The sequence below is a fragment of the Aplosporella prunicola genome (genome assembly GCF_010093885.1).
Source record: "Aplosporella prunicola CBS 121167 unplaced genomic scaffold K452scaffold_16, whole genome shotgun sequence".
In the NCBI taxonomy this organism is placed as follows: Eukaryota; Fungi; Ascomycota; class Dothideomycetes; order Botryosphaeriales; family Aplosporellaceae; genus Aplosporella; species Aplosporella prunicola.
The window spans coordinates 376224-395127 of record NW_022983544.1 but is presented as its reverse complement, the minus strand read 5'-3'; the positions used below and the strand labels follow the sequence as shown (position 1 = coordinate 395127).

Below are 18904 nucleotides of genomic sequence, written 5' to 3'. Positions count from 1 at the left end.
TGCCTCCTTCATCTTCATCCACTTGTTCCCACGATACCCTACCTCTACACCTCAATCACTCATCTAACATCACACTTCACCACACATAACACAACTCACAATGGATACCCTCAGCAACCTTGCCAGCGGAGCTAGCAAGCTCATCTACGGCGACAACAAGGAAGAGCAGTCTGGGCAGGAGCCCGTTTCGGGTCAGTCGGGAGCCGGCACGGCGACCGATCCCTTCGACTCTGGCAACGTACAAGGTTAGTGTCGATCCTACAAGTTTGCTTTCAGCCATTGCTGCCCCTCTTTGCCTCCACGTTCGTTACCCGTCACTGTACCTGCACGTTCTCGGGAATAACGACTTGGGCTTCACCCAACGAATTCGCACATAGAACCTAAGCTAATGTTTCCCTGGCAGGCAACACGGGTCTCGGAGGCAGTTCTGCTCAGGAGACGCATGCGGGCAGTCATATTCCTCCCCCGGGTCAGCCGCATACTACCCATGCTGGCGCTGTGTTGGACCCCCACATCGAGCAGACCTCTGGCCTTACGGGCGGCACGTCTGGTCTGACGGGCGGCTCTACCGGTCACACCGGGGGCTCGTCTGGCCTCACGGGTGGTCTCGGTGACACCACTTCCGGCCTCACAGGCAGCTCTACCGGCCACACTGGAGGCACCTCTGGTCTCACTGGGTCTTCCGGTCACACTGGGAGCTCCTCAGGCGGCATTACGGGCGGTCTCAAAGACGCCGCTTCCAGCCTCACTGGTGGCTCTACCGGCCACACCGGCTCTACCGGCCACACTGGCGGCTCTTCTGGCCTTACAGGCAGCTCTTCCGGCCTAAGTGGCGGCTCCACTGGTCTCACTGGTGGCTCTACCGGTCACACTGGTGGCTCCTCTGGCGGCATCACGGGTGATCTCAAAGACGCTGCTTCCAGCCTCACTGGTGGCTCTACCGGCCACACCGGCTCTTCCGGCCACACCGGCGGCACCTCTGGCCTCACAAGCGGCTCCTCTGGCATTGGCAGCACTCTCAGCGGCGACAGGACCGGACATGGCCACGAACACACCCTTGGCACCGGAACCTCCTCAAACTCTGCTTCTCTGGGCGCGGCGAGCGGAGGCGCAACTGGCGGCATATCTGATCGCTCCAAGGAGCTTGGCGACGGAGCTGGCTTTGACAAGTCTGCTACTGGCTACTCTGGTACCTGAATTTTTCTTTAGCTGTAGCTAGTTCGTCTTACTATGGAAGTGCCCTAACCTATTGCCTGTAACAGGCCCCGACACATCTGTTAAGAACCGTGAATCCACGCTTGGTAGTGGATCTACGTCAGCAGCAGACACGACTAGTGGTGGCGGTAGTGGTGGTGTCGGAGCAGGAGCCCATGGCGCCAATGTTGCCGGTGCCGTGCACCCTGAACACCAGACGCCAGGCACAGGCGTGACGGGTGCCCACTCCAGCAGCATCCCGCACGGCACCGACGTACGCCCTAGCGAGCGCGATGCGTCGGGCCCGCACACGGGGAACGTAGGTGGCTTCGGCACGGCCGCGTCCTCGGTGAGCGCGGACCCGTCTTCCGCCCAGAAGCCCACAGACAAGCAGCAGGGTGGGGACAGGCCGCGCGAGGCACCAACAGGAGAAGGAGCCGCAGCGGTAAAGGAGACGAAAGACGCAGGCGAGGAGGCGCTCGCGAAGCGCGACCCCAACGACCACTCGGGCGAGCCGCTGAAGGTGCACGATGGCTCTGAGAAGGCGAGCCAGAAGCGGGGCTCGAGCGCCGGCCAGGAGGGAGGCGGCGAGCATGGCAGGGAGAAGGGGACGGGGGAGCAGTACGTCAAGACGACGGGATTCAGGGCCGATGGCGGCGACTTTGATGCCGCGAAGCCGGGCGCGGGACGCGAGGCCGATCGTAAGTCTTACTCTCACCCTACTCCCACTCCCACTCGTACCAACCACGGCGGCGGTGGTGGTGATGTTGATGGAGGCGCGGTGGCGGCGTACGAGCACATGTTTGCGCTGAGGGCGGCTAGAGCAGCGGCGGCTAATGTAGGCCACGACGTGGCGGGTGCTTCTGCAGGTCTGCTAGAGTCTAAGGGCGTGCATCCTCATGGCGGTGCTGGCGATGCTGGCGATGCTGCTCCTGCTAGCACGGACAGCCCAGCGCTGAGTGAGGGGGCGAGTGGTGCGAGTGGGAAGGAGGGGAAACCGGGCGTGGGGCAGAAGATTAAGGAGAAGTTGCATTTGGGGAAGCATTGAGTGGGGGTTGGGGGGTTGAGGATGGATGGAGGGAATTTGGGGATGAGGGATGGGAGATGGGGGATTGGGAATGGAGGTCTGCTGTCAGAAGGCAGCTAGCCAGCCAGCTAGGGGCGTCCGAAATGATGGATGGACGACGGACGACAGACGGCAGACAGACGACCTACGACTTACGACACGACCGGCACATGACCTTGCTTTTTTTTCTTTCTCGTTCTCACTCCTTCTCTTTCTGCATTCCTCTTCCAATCACCCACCTACCTACTACTTACTGTACTCACATTCCTCCCCTCGCCCATCAAGCACCTCCCTCCTTTCTTCGCGCGCCCAGCTGCTGTAGGTAGCACTCACCCACTGTAGCACGCATTCCCCAAGTAGCCTAGCCTAGACACGCTCGATACCTAGCCCCGTGTGTGTGGTGTGCTGCACGCACGCACGCACGCACGCACGCGGGCAATCGCTTCTCGTAGGGTTGCACATTCGATCGCACAATTGCACATCATTGCATGCACGTCACACGCTCGCGCATACACACAGATCATGCACGCACGCTGGAGAACGAACAAACGAACGAACGAACGGACGGATGGACGAATGGGACTGGTTGGCCCCCCTCCCCCATAGCCCCCGCCCTCGTGTGTGTGGGTGGGTGAGATCTGTGTGCTACGGTGCATTCATTCCTCCTGCCTGCCCCTGATCTGGTGGGTTGACTGTTGACTAATGGTCTTCTTCCCCACGGGGGAGGCGGCGCGTGGGACGCGTGTGCCGTGCCTACACGCCTAGGTAGTGGGTTCTGTACGTAGCGTGTGCGTGCGTGTATAGCATAGCATACCTAGCAAAGCATGCGCGCGCTCGTGCGGAGGCTGGGCTGGGCTGGGAGTGCGGCGCACAGGGTCGTGCAGAAATTTGGCTACCTACCTGGCTGGGTATTGAAGGATGGCGATGCCGCGCGCCGCGCTCTCTTGGCTCTTGGCTTTTGGCTCTTGGCCTGAAGGGTGGATTAAGCACGCGCACCGTCTGCCTGGCTGACTGACCTCGTGCCTAGGGCCTGCCTCCTGCCTAGTTAACTACCCCGTGCGGCGAAAGATGCGAGATGAGATGCGATGGATAGATGAAGATAGATGGGGTGGGCTATGCAGAGGAAAGGGGGAGCGCCGCACTGCACTGCGCTGCACTGCACTGCACTGCACTGCGGTTTTGCTGGGCAGGGCGGGGCAGGGCAGTCCTGATCCGATCGCCGCGACGATCTACCAGGTACGGACGACCATGTCGGCAGTTGGCTGGCTACCCGGTTACCTGCCTGCCTGCCTGTCTTGGGCCGCTGAAACCTGGCTGACTGGTTGGCTGCGGGGAGGCAAGTCCGTCACGTTCCTGACCTGGAGACGGGGAACTGGGTCGCGGGCTGCGCGCAGCTGGGCGTTAGGTGATCGTTGTTGTTGATGACTGTCGGTTGTTGGATGTTCGGAGTGGGGGGTGGGGTTCCCACTGGTGGTTGACGAGTGGCCGCCTACTCTAGAAGCGGCAGGTGAAGCGAAAGTGTCGATGGTGGCGGCGGGAGCGCGGGAGCGGCGGCGAAACGAAACGAAACGGTGGGGTGATGGATTGCGCCGCCGCAAGAAACATTAAAACCGGTTCCTGGGGGGCGCATTGTTTACCTCTTCTCTCTTTTGCTCTTTTCTGCGCTTCTCCGACGGGTAGACGGGCGGTTTGCGGTTAGTGCGGCGAAGGCGATGTGAAGAGGATCGACGACGACTGGCCCGGCTGGGGCAGGACAGTGCGCAGTCCGGGGATCCGGCAGAGTGCAGCTGCCTTGGCAAGTGCGCGCGCAGCAATTAAAACCGGGGTTGGCGAGGTGGGGAGGAGGACCACTGTGTGTCCTTGACATCCAGGTGCCCGCCGTAACACACTCGTTGCACCTGGGCAGGAACCTATGCTGCAGACATCATCCACCATCTCTGTGTGGGTCCACGCTGGAGATGGGATATGGATGACGGGCAAAGACGTGTGCAGCCGGTTCATCTCCGACCTGCAGTGGCGCGCATGCGCCCTCCTCTTTCGTCGCCGGCGAAGCTACCTCGAGTTAGACGGGCCCCTCACTCCCTCCTTGGCCTTGCCTTGCCCGCATTCCGCATGTTGTGTGAACGCCGTTCACTAGCTGCTTGTCCGTCGCCTGCGAGGTGCTGATAAAAAGCCCGCTCGCCAGCATGCGGCCCTAGGTAGGGTGTGAGTCTGTCTCTTCTCTCTCCCCTCTGCAGCTCGCGTCTTGCCCCCCCGGTCTCCGATCGCCTCCCCGCCTCCCCACACCACTCGTTTATCATGCGCCCTCTGCTCGGGTTGCTGCTGGCCGCTGGCTCTGCGTGGGCCCAGAACCCTTACACCAATGCGGCCGACTCCAATGGGTGCGCTCAACTCTCTCCCGCTCTCCCCCACGCGCTAACACCGACGCGTAGAAACACGGTGCCCGTGTACAGTCCGGCGCGTCCGCCCGCAGTGCCTCTTGCCGTCCGCTCGCCCTACACCAGCGTGTGGTCGACGACCGCCTCGAATGGCACCCTCAACAGCAACAGCGTGCGCTTCTGGACCGGCCAGAATGTCGGCTGGGAGGGCATCGTGACCGTCGACGGCATCTCGTACGAGTGGTTGGGCACCGGCCTCAAGGCCTTCCCCATCGTCGACGAGATCAAGTCCGCCACGCCCCTCACCGTGAGCTACGACTCGCAGTACTCCAACTTCACCTTTGCTGCGGGCCCCGTCCAGCTCACGGCCAGCTTCTTCTCCCCCGTCACCCCCCACGATCTTTGCCGGACTAGCATCCCGCTTAGCTACTTGCAGGTCTCGTACCTGTCCACGGACAATTCTTCCCACAGCGTGCAGTTCTATGGTGATGTCGACGACTCGTGGAACAACTACGCTGCGAGCGCTGCCGTCAACTATGACCTCTATGCTGATGCTCAGACGGTCGGTGGCAATGTTACGGGCGGTCCCTCGTCACTCTGGAGTTGGTAAGTGAATCCGGCCCGTTTTCCGCATGCGAATGGTGCATGTACTGAACGCGCGCAGGATCTACCACTTGGCCCAGGAGTATGACTTTTCCGAAACAAACGACTTTCCCAACTGGGGAGATTTCGCCTACTCGACCACTGCAGGCACGGCGGTGAACTTTACCCACCAGGCCGGAGACGCGGTTAATTTAAGGTACAACTTCCTAAAGAGTCACCAGCTCACTAATGTGCGAGATAATGACATATCCCACCCCGTCTTTGCCTACGCGCACGACTTTGGAAATAGCAACTCCGGCAGCGCTCTGTACACCGTCGGCACGATCCAAGCTCCGCAGATCAATCTTTTGACGAGCGAGGGGCTGCAGTCGTTGCCGCCGTGGTGGGCCAGTCCGAGTTGTTATGGCCCTGACCAGTCCAACCTCATCGCTTTCCACTACGCGGACTTCCACTCTTCTCAAGGCATGGCAGCTCAGTTCGAGACTCAACTCAAAGCGGATGTGAACAACTATTATGCCACCGAGGGTGTCAGTGTCTCCAGTAACGCCCCTGCGACGCCAGCACCGGCGTGGGCCAGCGCTGGAATGGACAGCTCCACCATGGACAACTTCACCAGGGGCGTGGACCAGTTCGGAGAGGCCTACATCTTCGACTCGAGCAACGCGTACGGTTTCCTCAACCCGAACGACTTCAGCGGCGTTGCGGTCCCGGACCTGTCCGAAGCTCAAGCCTACTACTCAATCGTGGCGCTGTCGGCGCGGCAGATCATGGGCGCGTACACCCTGACCGTTCCTCCAAACTTCAACGGGGACCAGGCCACCAGGTACAATTCGTCGGAGCCATTCATGTTCCAGAAGGAAATCTCGTCAAACGGCAACATGAACACCGTTGATGTCTTGGTAAGCACCACATCCAGCCCGTGAGCAAAGAACTGTCACTGACAAGACGCAGTACCCAGCCATGCCTTTCTTCCTCTGGGCAAACCCGGATCTCCTGAGGTATGCGCTGAACCCGCTTTACTTGAACCAGGAATCAGGCTTCTACCCCAAGGATTACTCGATGCACGACCTAGGCACGCACTTCCCCAACGCGACGGGCCACGTGCCCGGCGACGACGAAGCCATGCCAGTCGAGGAGTCTGGCAACATGCTGCTGATGAGCTACTCGATCTACAAGTTCACGGGCGAGGTGCAGTGGCTGCGTGACCACTACAGCAAGCTGTACCAATGGGCGCAGTTCTTGATCGAGTACGCGCTGATCCCATCCGAGCAGCTCAGCACCGACGACTTCCTCGGTACGCTGGAGAACCAGACCAACCTCGCGATCAAGGGTATCGTGGGACTGCAGGCCATGGCAGGCATTGCCAGCGTGACGGACCACTTGGATGACGCAGCCAACTTCTCCGCCACGGCCGCAAACTACTACTCCCAGTGGGAGGGCTTCGCGATTGACCCGTCGGGGACGCACACGGTGCTGGCGTACCAGTGGCGCAGCAGCTGGGGCCAGCTATACAACGCGTACCCTGACAAGCTGCTGAACCTAGGCGTCGTGACGCCGGAAGTGTACGCGATGCAGTCGGACTGGTACGATCAAGTGTCGCAAGTCTTCGGCGTGCCGCTCGACAACCGCCACTCCCTCACCAAGAGCGACTGGGAGATGTGGACGGCGGCGACGTGCAAGCCGCATACGCGACGACTGATGGTCAACGCGCTAGCGTACTGGCTGAACCAGACGAGCACGGACAAGGCCTTTACGGACTTGTACGAGACGATCGACACTGGCAGCTACCCCTCGCAGGCGACGTTTATCGCACGACCCGTCGCCGGTGGACATTTCGCCCTGCTGGCTCTGCTGCGTGCGGGCGCGACGTCGGCAGTTGACTCGGTGCCCGCGGGCTTCCCGGCCAACTCGACCAAGCCCCTGGACCAGGGCGCGGGGCTGCCGATCAGTGCTGGCGTGACGCCGACTGCGAAGCCGTCGTATGTGGTTGAGAGCGGGTCGTTTACGCAGACGAGCAGTATCGTCGTGTCTAGTACGTTGGCGGCGGCAGCGAAAGCGGCGATGTAAGGGGAGTGATTGAAGTGGTGATGCTTATATTCTTCTTCTTCTTTTTCTTCTTCTTCTTCTTCTTCTTCTTCTTCCCCCTATTCTTACTATCATTTTTCCTCATTACGGTATCATCACCTTGGTTCTTCTCTTCTTCGTTCAACCCCCGTCTGTCCGCATACTGCGTGCCAAGGTTACCGAAGACGACGTATTCGCTTCCTAGCTCTTCCTCTTCCTCTTCTTCTTCGCCTTCATTCATTCATTCATCCTCTTCACCATCACCTTCTTCATTCTTCAGCATTTCCTGTCTTCTTGGCCAGGTCTCTAATGTAGTTATAACCTCTATTATGGGTAGTCGGCAGAGGAGGAGGAGAAGAGAGACGGCGCCGCCAATGAGGGGGAACGGAGCGCATGCGTACGTATGTGCGTCTGTTGGTGTCCTGCCTAGTTGGTCGATGGTTGGCTGTTGGTGGTTTGGTAGTCGGGCTCCGTGTTGGACGAGAAGACGATTCAATGAATGGTATGCGTGTGCGTGTGCGTGTACGTGTGTGTATGTGTGTATGGTGAACTTGACGTGGGTGCAATGCCTCAGCTCTGCTCTGCTCTGCTCAGGTCTTGATAATCAATCCACCCTTCCACTCCCTATACCAAGCAAAGTTCCTCCTCTTCTCTATTCTCCATTCCCGTTCACACCTCCTCCTTTCCTCACTGTGTTCCACATCCCCATGCCTTACCTTGCTTACCTTACCTTACCTTACCTTCTCCTACGCTTATCAGCATGCATGTACGTACATACTTAGGCCAAACCGGCACCCAGACGACACCTAGGTACACGGCACCCCACCCCGTCCGTCCGTCTGTAGATACGTACACACGCCCACGGCGCGCTCGAAGCCGTGTCCTCAACCCTCACCTGGGTATCCACTACTACTACTTTGTAGCAGCGGCGTTCTTCATCTTCGTTGATCGCTCGTGGCCAGATGCGCTGCGCTGCGCATCACTCGGCCCAGTATGTATATCTCGCCCGCTCGCTCGCTTGCGCGTACCGTATCGTAGCTGATGGTAGCAGGCGTGCGGGGGTAGGTGCGTCGATGGAGCTGGCCGAGCTGGCCGAGGGAGGGGTTTGTGCGCGCGCGCGCGCGTGCGTGCGCTGACGAGCGTGGGTTTTAGCGGGTTGGGTTGGAGTTTCGAACAGATGCGACACGATGCGATGCGCTGCGGTTTGAAAACGCAGACGAGTTTGAAGCTGCTAGCTTGCTTGCTAGCGGCGGGGATGGTGCGCGGGGCGATCTGATCTGTGGGGGAGGCAAGTCGATAGCGGGGCGGCTGACTCAGCTATCAGCTATCCGATCCCTCTGTGCTACAAGTGCAATGTGGGAATGGTGGTGATGTGATGCGGGGGACCGACCGACCTCTCTCCCCGGGCTCCTCTCGTCTTCGCACCACCCATCCCCTCGCTCGCTTCTAGCCCGCGTCCGCGAACACACTCACTCAACCACACACCCCGTCGAAGCCAGTGCTAACTCCACGCGGAACCAAGCAGCCTCTTCTAGAGTAGAGTAGAGCATTAAGCAGGCGAAGCTCGGCCGAGCTAGCGCTATTGGATCCGTTGCTGTCCTAGGTGCCGTGCCTGGCGTGCCTGGCTTGGCGCGGCCGGGCCGGGGGTAGGTAGGTGCTCTAGTCGAGCGAGGGATGCGTGGGTGGATGGTCCTGGACTGGGACCGGGACTGGGACGACAGACTGACAGCAGACGCGGTGGCCGATGCTCTGCTCTGCCCCTTCTAGTTCACTCGTCGGTTGTGGTTGTGTGCGTGTCTTTTTGTGCCCATGGTGGGCTGGTGTCGTTATTGTTGACGGCAAGGCGGGAACGAGGTGGTTGAGCAAAGAACAGATGCGCTGGGCTGGGCCGAGTGGAGTGGTTTGGTCCCAATCGTGCGGCAGTGCGGTGAGCGGACTGATGTGGGCGCGCTGGTCGCTTCGGCTGCGTGTGGATATGGATATGGATATGGATATAGATATGGAGGGCGGAGGTGCAGAGAGAAGGTGAGGAGGGCGGGGCAGGACACTGAGGGGATACATAACATATTGCACACGCACAGCTGAGGGTATGAGGGGAAGGCGGGAGACTCAATTGGCTGGACAGACGGCAACGCTGCATGCGGTCGCTGGTGGTGGTGGTGGTGATGATGGTGGTGCTCGTCGTGGGTGTAGTGGTGGAGGGGAGAGATGGGCGCGGGAGCGAGGTCTGGGTTGTGGGATCTGGGGGTTGTGGAGGGGTTGTGGTAGGTGGGGTTGAGAGGGGAGGTACAAGGAGAAGGATGTATCTTTTGCTATGTCTCTCTCTTTTGCTTCTTTCCTTCTTGCGTTGTCTTCTTCGATTGCGACTCACGATCGCGCTGCTGTGGTTGCTTTGCACTTGCCTACTCACTCGGTCACGTAGACGGACTACGTTCGGTACTCGGCAGTCTGGGTGTCTGTACGGCGGCAAGGCCAAGTGTGATTGCAAAAAATCTTTGCTCATTGGATACGTCAGTCCGTGACTGGGGAGTCAGGCAGCCAGGCAGGCAACCCGGTAGGGAGCAAGGTAGGCAACCAGACGGGCGGGACCGTCTCACCTCACTCGGCTCGTCCCTGGCCGGCCTAGATGTCCTTCGTATAGACTCTCGCGGTACTCCGTGCGACCCCCTTCGCAGCCGCCGGCGCTGCTGGGCCGCCTACCCGATCTGTACGCGGAGGTCCTTAATACAACCCACATAATGTTCGCGTAACATGCATTTGCGCACTCGTAGCGAGGATACAACACCTTTTTAGAGGGCATTGATGCCTTTCTTGGCGACCCTGGCATGTTCGCTTCCCTTTGCGGCTTTCGGTGACATCCTGGTCAATGCTAGGTACCTGCCGGCAGCATACGAAAGCGAATGCGGCGGAGGATGTTGTACCTAGACCGCAGCTCGTGTCGAGGCGGCGAGAGTCCTCCGGGATGATTTCGCGCGCTTGCACGTCAGTGAGGCATTTTCCCCCGCGAAGGCTGCTCGGCTCATACATACTACTGTCAACCACATGGCGGCAAGCGACGTTGGAAGTATCGAAATTATGGGAAAAATGCGCGACGTGTGGATTGCGGAAACAAATGGCCATACGTGCCTGAAGAACATCAAAATGGAGAAAAAATGCCGCAGCAGTCCTTGCGAGGGCGCATGCGGTCGGCTGGATGGGTCCCTTCCTACAAACCATCCTTCTCTTCGCGTACCGGTCCAACGCCATGCCTCAAACGCCGTCCAATGCGATACATCCGCTCGCCATTCGGGTCGAACAGGACCCGACGCAACGTCAAACGAAAACGACAACTCTTACTGCTCTCCCACCTGGCTGGCCCTCCACTTCTGGACCCTTTTCTTGATGTCACCCTCCGTCTGCTGCATGGGATTGAGCTTCATATCCCTGCTCATTTTCCTATAGTCATCGCCGTACTTGGCGACCAGCCTCTCAACCCACTCGACCTCGCGCTCGCTCTGTTTCCGCGGCGCCTTGCGCACGCCACTCGCCGCGTGCGCCTCGAGCTGCGCAATGACCGGGTTAGCAGAGCCCGACGCAGCAGACTTGGCCTTGCGTCCCACGGGCGCTAGGTCATGCTCCGTCGCAATGCCCTGCCACTCTTCGTCATCATCCCCGTCGTCGAGGTCGTTCAGTGGGTCATTGAGCGGATTGGGTTTACGCGCGGTGCTGTCGTCGACGACGCGAAGTTCGCCGGTCTCCGGATCCCGCTCGATCCGCGCCTCGCCCAGCGTAATGTTCGTAGCAGCCTTGGAATTGATGGCGAGGGGGCCGTCAGCGGCGGCGGGCTGGTTGTTGGAAGGACCGGCTGCGAGGGTCTTGGCGGTACGCTCCACACCGCCAGTGGTGCGGTTCAGTTTGGTGGTCAGACCAAGGCGGCGGTAGTTCTGAGTGAGGGTTTCCTTCTGGTCCCTAGGGGATGTCAGTGGTGGTGCTGGGGAGAGGGAGGCATGCGACGGACCAGTTGGCGGCGATGATGGGGTTGCTCAAGATCTTCTTCTTGGACTTGGGCTTCTTGGTGACCTTGGCCAAGCCAGATCGGTTCTTCTTCTTCTGCAGCTCGCGACCCATGATGCCTGTTTGCTGTATGTGTCGTGCAGCGAGTCTTGTCCGCCCGTCGCTCGCGCCAGCAACTTTTCCGTTTTGCCTTATCGATAACCCACGAGCTTAGTCAGGACGATCTGATAAGGACCCGACATGACGGCAGGCGCGATCGGAGCTTCATCCACATCTGCTCGCAATGCCGTCGCGAAGTTATTGGGCTGTTGCGGCTCTCTTGTGCGCCTTCCTGCTCTTCAACGTCGCTCAAGCTGTCGTGGACAAGGCCAATGACTCGGGTGCCATTGGCCTGCTCTCCACCGAGGATATCGAGGACAAGCTGCAGGTAGAGCTATCTATCTTCCTCGCGCAACGAGGTCACCTTGCTGACACCCTCAGGAATGCCCCATTGTCCAAGAGCTAAGCGCACACAAGGTCGCTACCAGCCCTCCCCCTGGTGGCTTGACCTCTCGCATCTTCGCCGTTCTCTTTCCCGGCAGTCCCGCCGTCAATGCTCTTCTGGCAACCCTCTACATTTCCGGGCCGCCCAATTTCCTGCTGGCACTATGCCCGCCCAACATTGACCCCTCGTCTCTCAGCATTATGGTTGCCTTCGCTGTCGGCGGCCTGATGGGCGACACACTGTTCCATCTGCTGCCAGAAATCTTCCTTGGCGAAGAAGAAGTTGACCGTGTCAAGTTCGTCATGGTCGAGCCGAACAAGAACCTTTTGCTTGGTGTTGCCATCATGATCGGCTTCATGACCTTTGTTGCCATGGACAAGGGTCTGCGCATCGCGACTGGCGGCGAAGATCCGCACGATCACTCTCACGGGCACGGCCACGCCCACGCCGATGACAAGCCCACTGCTACCACCAGTGGAGCTGACGCCGCAGGTGCTAGCTCTGTGCGCTCGCGGAAGTCTACCTCCAACACGCCCTCTTCCGTCTCTGATTCCACAGAGCCCTCGAAAGAGCCTTCGGCCTCAGCCAAGCTGGGAGGTCTGCTGAACATGATAGCTGACTTTACGCACAACATCACGGATGGCCTCGCGCTCAGCAGTTCTTTCTACGCGTCGCCCACCATCGGAGCCACTACGACCGTCGCTGTCTTCTTCCATGAGATCCCGCACGAGGTCGGTGATTTCGCGCTGCTGATTCAGTCAGGTTTCAGCAAGCGCGCGGCCATGGGCGCGCAGTTCGTAACGGCATTCGGCGCACTGCTGGGTACCGTTATTGGAATCGCCGTGCAGGAATTTGGCGGCTCCTCTGCGTCCTCCGGCGATGCGGATCCGGGTCTCTTGGGTACGAGCCTCCGCTGGGGCGATTTGTTGCTGCCTTTCACGGCGGGCACTTTCTTGTACGTCGGCACTGTCGCAGTCATCCCTGAGATGCTAGAGACAGGGCCAGACAGGAAGCGCGAGACGCGCAAGACGCTGACGCAGTTCGTGGCCATTGCTGCGGGTGCGGGCATCATGCTGGCGATCTCGTGGCACTGAGAGATGGATGAATAGACGAAGGGAGTAGAGACGGAGGTTGGCCCAGACAAGAACCACAGCATAAGCAGGTTTATGGTTGTGGGCGAAATGAGACGAATGGATGATGTTGCTCGCGCGCAAGTGTGACAAGGGCCGCCACGTTTGGACGGTGGTCGCACTCGTAGCTTAGGTACTTTATGTGGACGGGCATACCGTATTCAGCTAGGAGCTGATACTCTCAGTCGGAAAAACAAGAATCTAGATAGGAGGCGGATTTAGAAAGGCATGGCATACGCGACTTGATTATTGCGCGCTTCCGCTCCCAAAATGCTTTTAGTTTATTCAGATCCCACTGTCTCACTCATACATCGCTTTCTTCTATTTATAAAAGCATGCAGGCATGAAGACACGCGTTCAATTGTCGCCGAAAATCAAAGACACTGATGAGAAAGCGTTACACTATACAACGCCCCCACTTCCCCATCCCCACTTCCCCAGGCAACACTAGCCCCCAGAACTCCAGCACCTTCCTAAAAGTCCACCGCCACCAGGCACTGTCAACCTCAGCCGAAGCTCAGCACTACGCTGCGCCCTCACTCCATGTGATTCTGACGCAACACCAACACCGCCACCAATGCCTCACCTCTGACTACCTACGCATTAACTCCTCCAGAAAATTCGCGTCGGGAGGCGGTCAGGGATGTACACAGTTGCGGACACAAGCCCGCAAGGAACCGATCTCTTTCATCGGGTCGCTCCATTGTGATAGGCCGCTTGATGCGGAAACACCGTATTCGTATAGGTTGCATGCGCAATTACCTATTCGCCTACACACTCGCCCCCAACCTTTTGCACTTACGAGCGGTTTGGCAGGCAGATGTACAGGCGCGCGACGGCGACGGTGAAAGGCGCCGGTGCGGCGACACGGCCACACGGCGTACCTGGGCGTCTTTCACCGCCTTGGACCCTTTCGCCCCAAATAATAAGGCCGATCCTTCCAATAAGCACCACTCAGCTTACTACAAGACGAATCCTAAAGGGCGGGCTTTCCAGCCTTTTCAATCACATCTGCTCACCCATTTCAACGCACGGCAAACCAATCGCCAGAGACGACAAGATGAGCACAACGACAACGACCGTCACGACCGTCATGGAGCCCATCACGGCGGACAACATCATCCGCCTGTTCGGCGCAGACATCAACACCGAGGTGATTGGCGGGAACGCACGCCAGGGGAATGACCGCGGCAACGACGCCGACCTGGCGGGCTACGACGAGGAGCAAATCCGCCTCATGGACGAAATGTGCATCGTCCTCGACGAGAACGATTCGCCGATCGGCAGCGCGAGCAAGAAAGTTTGTAAGTGGCGCTGCGCTTCCCTCACCACCCTGATTCGCTTCCCGAGCAATCAGTCAACAAAGCAAAGGCTAACAATGGCTCTCTCTGCTTAGGCCACCTGATGGACAACATCAACAAAGGTCTCCTCCACCGCGCCTTCAGCGTCTTCCTCTTCGACGACCAAAACCGCCTCCTCCTGCAGCAGCGCGCCAGCGAGAAAATCACATTCCCCGACATGTGGACCAACACCTGCTGCTCGCACCCGCTGGGTGTGCCCACAGAGACGGGCGCAGACCTGCCTACCTCGATCGCGGGCGCCAAGCGCGCCGCTCAGCGCAAGCTGCAGCAGGAGCTGGGAATCCCGCCAGCGGAGGTCCCGCCGCAGGACTTCAAGTTCCTGACGCGCATCCATTACCTGGCGCCCAGCGACGGGAAGTGGGGCGAGCACGAGATCGATTATATTCTTTTCATCAAGCCCAAGAGCGGCGTCTCGCTCGATGTCAACCCGAATGAGGTCCGCGATACGACGTTTGTGAGCCAGCAGGAGTTGAAGGATATGTTTAAGCAGCCCGGCCTGAAGTTCACGCCGTGGTTTAGGCTTATTTGCGAGAGTATGCTGTACGAGTGGTGGGACCATTTGGATGAGGGCATGGATTCTTACAAGGAGGAGTCGGAAATCAGGCGTATGTAAGGAGGCCTGGTTGCTTGCCTCTTCTGGGGCTGAGGGGGTGGAGAGGTGTGGACTTGGACATGTGGGTCGATGATACCCGAATGCGATAGAGCTGCTGCGGCATACACGAGGATATACTTAAGTTTCCTTTTGAATTATTGCACATTGCTCGTGTTGTGAGGGGAGTGTCTTGCCTATGGTAGGCTTCGCAGATTGACCGAGCTGGTCGGGTTGGCCTGCGAGGCCCGAGGGATGTTTTTGCTAATAAGTGTATCAAAAGATAGCGCTGAATAAGGCGACAATGCAGATGTAATCGCCGCAGGCGTGCGGGCTATGGCTGTCGAATTATAACAAAAAGTTGTTTTCTAGATTTGGATGTTCGGTTGCTGGCTGGCACGCTGGATACAATAGAAATCACCAGCCGTCGCGACCTAGGCGCGTTGCGCGAGTCGGCGGGCGTTCCCCGAAAAAGATCCTGGCGACTTTCGACGGCGCGGCCGCGCATCCACCACACGACGAGCGAACCCCGACGAGAGGGAACCTTTGCCCAGCGCCTGCGCCTGAGAGACCTCGCCGACGCCATTCATGTCCGAGACGACCATGTTCCGCCCACCGATCAACCGGGCGATGCGCACGCTGGACCGCGCATTCTTCCGCCGGACATTTCCCATCTCGGCCGCGCGCGTCACGAACAACAATGACATATCAATGGTGCGCAAGGCGCTGGAAAAGAGCCAGGACATTCTTGTGCAGCCGCGCTACCAGGCCGTGTGGAGTGACCCGGCCCAGCCGGGCAAGAGGCTCGTCCTACTGAAGCCTGAGATCAAGCATAATGGTAGGCGGAAAGCTCTCGCGCCGCGCCGCGCTGCGCTGGTGTTCGATGCTGACGGTGGCAGACAGACCCTTCGACTTGGGGCCCGCAGGTGACGGAGTTCCAAGATGCCAATATAACGACCTTGGTCCCTCATGATGTGACGCTGGACTATGACTACTGGACCTATGGTGCGCAATGCTGCTCGCCCCTTCATATCTACCACCACCCACCAAGAGCTGACATTCTCCAGACGACATCATGAAATCGATACTCCCAGAGGAAAACCAGGAAGATCTTTATCCCAAACGGTTCACCCAAGTCGGACACATCCGTAAGCTTCACGCCTGCGCAACGGCGGCATGATTAGCATAGTTTCTGACCAGCCATGCAGTCCACCTGAACCTGAGAGAAAGCCACCAGCCGTACAAGCAGCTTATAGCCGATGTGCTCTTCGACAAAACCAAAAACATCAAGACGATTATCAGTAAGATTGACAACGTCGGCGAGGAGAGCCAGTTCCGGACATTCGCCTACGAAGTACTCAAGGGACCCGATGATCTTAACGTCGAAGTCCACGAGGAAGGCTGCACCTTCTGCTTCGACTTCGCCAAGGTCTACTGGAACAGTCGGCTCCAGGCGGAGCACAAGCGCCTGGTCAGCACATTCAAAGAAGGCGATGCCGTATGTGACGTGATGGCAGGCATTGGACCCTTTGCCGTGCCCGCAGGCAAGAAGAAGGTCTTTGTGCGAGCAAACGACCTAAACCCGGAGAGCTACAAGTACATGGTGGATGCAATCAAGAAGAACCATGTCGGCCCATGGGTGGCCCCCCACAACGAAAACGGCCACAAATTCATCCGCACTGCCACTGCCGAGCTCTATGCCCACCCGCGCCAACACTCGCAACTCATCGCTCACAAGTACAAGCCGGGCGAGAAGAAGCCGGCCAACCCGCCCAAGCCGGAGGAAAAGAGGTACACGGAACCCAAGATCTTCTCGCACTACGTCATGAACCTCCCGGCCAGCGCCATCGAGTTCTTGCCCGCGTTCATCGGGCTGTACAGCCGGCACCCGTTCAAGAAGCTCTTGAAGGGCGCGGCACCCGAAACCTTGTTCAGCCCGCATACCCCGTTCAAGCTGCCCATGATCCACGTCTACTGCTTCGAGCGCAAGGGCGGCGACGTCGTGGCCGAGCAGAGCGCCGACGTCTGCAAGCGCATTTCCGAGCAGCTCGACTATGTCATCACGCCCGACACGCCCGACGTCTCCATCTACGACGTCCGCGACGTCGCCCCCAACAAGCGCATGTTCTGCGCGTCCTTCAGGCTGCCGGCAGAAGTGGCGTTTCGGCCACAGAGGCCTCGTTCACAAGAGGGCACTTTCGAGGTGGATTAAAGACAAGAGCCGTCATTAGGCCAGGAAAAGCGGGCATTTGCTGAAAGATAAAAAAAAAGAACTTGGAATTTTTGGAAAGAAAAAATCTACGGATCAGGGAATCTAGAAACCGGTTGGCTAGAACAGGCAGGAACAATACCACAAATTCTTGCTAGCCGAGTGCCATGTCTCCCGTCCCTCGCTCGCTCTCTCTCTCTCGATACCTACCTATCTACCTACCTACAGCATGTTGCTTGCTTCAGGCACCGGGCAGATTATCCTTCCGCCAAGCCCCGATCTGCCGCGCGAGGCGAGAAAAGAGCGGGTTGCTGCCGCAGGTCTCTCTCGATGCCGGCACACTTTACCCGCGAAGGAAGGGGAGGTGGTGACGGTGATGGGCGATGGTGTGGTGTGCTGATGATGAGTTCGCCACACGCCTGGCTGCCTGCTTGCCTGGCTACCTTGCTTGCTTGCTTGCTTGCAACCTACCTGCCTGCCTATAGCCTTGCGCCGCCGCCGCCGCCGCCGCCGCCGTCGTCTTGCAGAAAAAGAAGCCCTGCGGTGCAATGCCGCATGCCAAGAGCAGGGCCAAGCGATGGCAGGGCTGGCAGGGCGCGTCGTGAGTCGCCCGTTCTCGACGTCGTCGGAGTGGCATGCGGCCTTCTCCGGCCAGGCCTGTTCTCGCACTACCGAGTAGCTTGCTCGTACAGTACACGCATAGCAGCCAGCACAAGCACAGCAAAGCACCGCAACACCAACACCAGCAACACCAGCAGCACGAGCGGCTGTACTACATGCGCCGCGCGCTCTCTCTCGCGCGCTCCCGCCCGCGCCCCTCGAGCACCGGCTTCCCGTGTGTTGTGTGCTCCCTCCCCACCCCCTCTGCCCACCCGTTCAGTGTGCTCTCGACGACGCGTCCGTCGCGTCATGGATCGCTGAGCTCAGCGGAAAGCATGTGACCTCGGCCAGTCTCGTTGGCTGAGAGTGCTTTCTGGGGCCTCTTTCGACGCACTTTAAACTTTCCGAAGCCTATGCGGTGCGAAGCTTGACGCGGATCTTGTGGGACAAGTTGCGCATATGGTGCGTGGCTGAGACGAAAAGGTGACACGACAGCCACGGAAGATACCAAGAGAATGGTCTTGTAGTTCCGCCTGCTCTTTATTGCTTCCGTCCTATTGCATTGGGGCAGGCGGAAAATTATCCTAAGCGTGCGAGCAGGATTGGCACTGTCATATCCAACGTGGGCTCTCACTGCCCAGTCCTGGGCGTGGGGTGTGGCTGCCATGTCGTCACTGCGTCGAAGCCATCCAACGGTTTGCTGCCCGCTGTATAGTGATTGACGGTGATCGGCAAACTTCGTAGCAGCAGGAAGTGGCAGCATGTACTGGTTCGCACAAACATGTCGAATCAAGCGGCCTGTTGCTCCACAGGCCCTTCCTTGACGTCTGTCTGAAGTTGCTACGAACTTCAGGCTAGCGTAAGGGCAAGGCGAGGCGCGCCGCGCAGGGAACCCGGGCCGCGAGGTGCGTCAATCGCAACCTCTGCCGTGCTCACGCGCAATAAGCCTCATAGAGGTGATGCCTCCGTACCCTGGAGTTGTCGTCACGCTGGGGACGAAGCAGCGTTCGCCGGAGATAACCAGCGTGCGCGTTTCCGCGAACCTCGGGCAGCGGCAAGCCGAGACGGCGAGAAACGGTTTCCGATAAGAATAGCCGATAGGATCGATCGAAAATGGAAAGTGGGGTGTTTCGCGCGAAGTGGGCTGTTGCTTCCCGAGCGCGAGCTCCCACAGAGCGGCCCGTGACGCTTGTTGCCGCTGTCATTGGTCGTCCTCACCAATGACAAGAGGGC

At 58.9% G+C, this 18904-nt stretch overlaps 8 protein-coding genes across 8 annotated transcripts; 6 read left to right on the top strand and 2 right to left on the bottom strand.

Moving 5' to 3' along the window:
* Window positions 1–100: 100 nt before the first annotated feature.
* On the top strand, window positions 101–2612 carry K452DRAFT_334967 (uncharacterized protein; the record flags this gene model as incomplete). The annotated part of the gene is made up of 3 exons (XM_033545212.1): window positions 101–245; window positions 404–1189; window positions 1263–2612. The coding sequence occupies 3 exons, from the start codon at window positions 101–103 to the stop codon at window positions 2240–2242; spliced, it is 1911 nt and encodes a 636-aa protein (XP_033396315.1). The 3' UTR covers window positions 2243–2612.
* A 2171-nt stretch (window positions 2613–4783) lies between these two features.
* On the top strand, window positions 4784–7116 carry K452DRAFT_202984 (uncharacterized protein; the record flags this gene model as incomplete). The annotated part of the gene is made up of 3 exons (XM_033536063.1): window positions 4784–5212; window positions 5322–6140; window positions 6193–7116. Coding segments are annotated over 3 exons (2172 nt in total), but the record flags the coding sequence as incomplete, so codon positions are not given.
* An 844-nt stretch (window positions 7117–7960) lies between these two features.
* Window positions 7961–8827, top strand: K452DRAFT_48736 (uncharacterized protein). The gene is made up of 2 exons (XM_033546730.1): window positions 7961–8296; window positions 8357–8827. The coding sequence occupies exons 1-2, from the start codon at window positions 8066–8068 to the stop codon at window positions 8579–8581; spliced, it is 456 nt and encodes a 151-aa protein (XP_033396313.1). The 5' UTR covers window positions 7961–8065; the 3' UTR covers window positions 8582–8827.
* A 1114-nt stretch (window positions 8828–9941) lies between these two features.
* K452DRAFT_48738 (uncharacterized protein) lies at window positions 9942–10734 on the bottom strand. Its single transcript, XM_033546731.1, has one exon. It carries the CDS (start codon window positions 10549–10551, stop codon window positions 10027–10029), a length of 525 nt encoding a protein of 174 aa, XP_033396312.1. The 5' UTR covers window positions 10552–10734; the 3' UTR covers window positions 9942–10026.
* Window positions 10322–11458, bottom strand: K452DRAFT_351834 (uncharacterized protein). Its single transcript, XM_033545743.1, has 2 exons — window positions 11303–11458; window positions 10322–11253 (listed from the first exon to the last, which is right to left on the bottom strand). The coding sequence occupies exons 1-2, from the start codon at window positions 11410–11412 to the stop codon at window positions 10638–10640; spliced, it is 726 nt and encodes a 241-aa protein (XP_033396311.1). The 5' UTR covers window positions 11413–11458; the 3' UTR covers window positions 10322–10637.
* Window positions 11459–11559: 101 nt separating this feature from the next.
* Window positions 11560–13222, top strand: K452DRAFT_252349 (uncharacterized protein). Its single transcript, XM_033538247.1, has 2 exons — window positions 11560–11725; window positions 11779–13222. The coding sequence occupies exons 1-2, from the start codon at window positions 11582–11584 to the stop codon at window positions 12874–12876; spliced, it is 1242 nt and encodes a 413-aa protein (XP_033396310.1). The 5' UTR covers window positions 11560–11581; the 3' UTR covers window positions 12877–13222.
* Window positions 13223–13620: 398 nt separating this feature from the next.
* On the top strand, window positions 13621–14998 carry K452DRAFT_288688 (uncharacterized protein). The gene is made up of 2 exons (XM_033540709.1): window positions 13621–14216; window positions 14309–14998. The coding sequence occupies exons 1-2, from the start codon at window positions 13973–13975 to the stop codon at window positions 14884–14886; spliced, it is 822 nt and encodes a 273-aa protein (XP_033396309.1). The 5' UTR covers window positions 13621–13972; the 3' UTR covers window positions 14887–14998.
* A 467-nt stretch (window positions 14999–15465) lies between these two features.
* On the top strand, window positions 15466–17074 carry K452DRAFT_230371 (uncharacterized protein; the record flags this gene model as incomplete). The annotated part of the gene is made up of 4 exons (XM_033537090.1): window positions 15466–15700; window positions 15766–15867; window positions 15930–16010; window positions 16071–17074. 4 exons carry the CDS (start codon window positions 15466–15468, stop codon window positions 17072–17074), a joined length of 1422 nt encoding a protein of 473 aa, XP_033396308.1.
* Between the last annotated feature and the right edge of the window lie 1830 nt (window positions 17075–18904).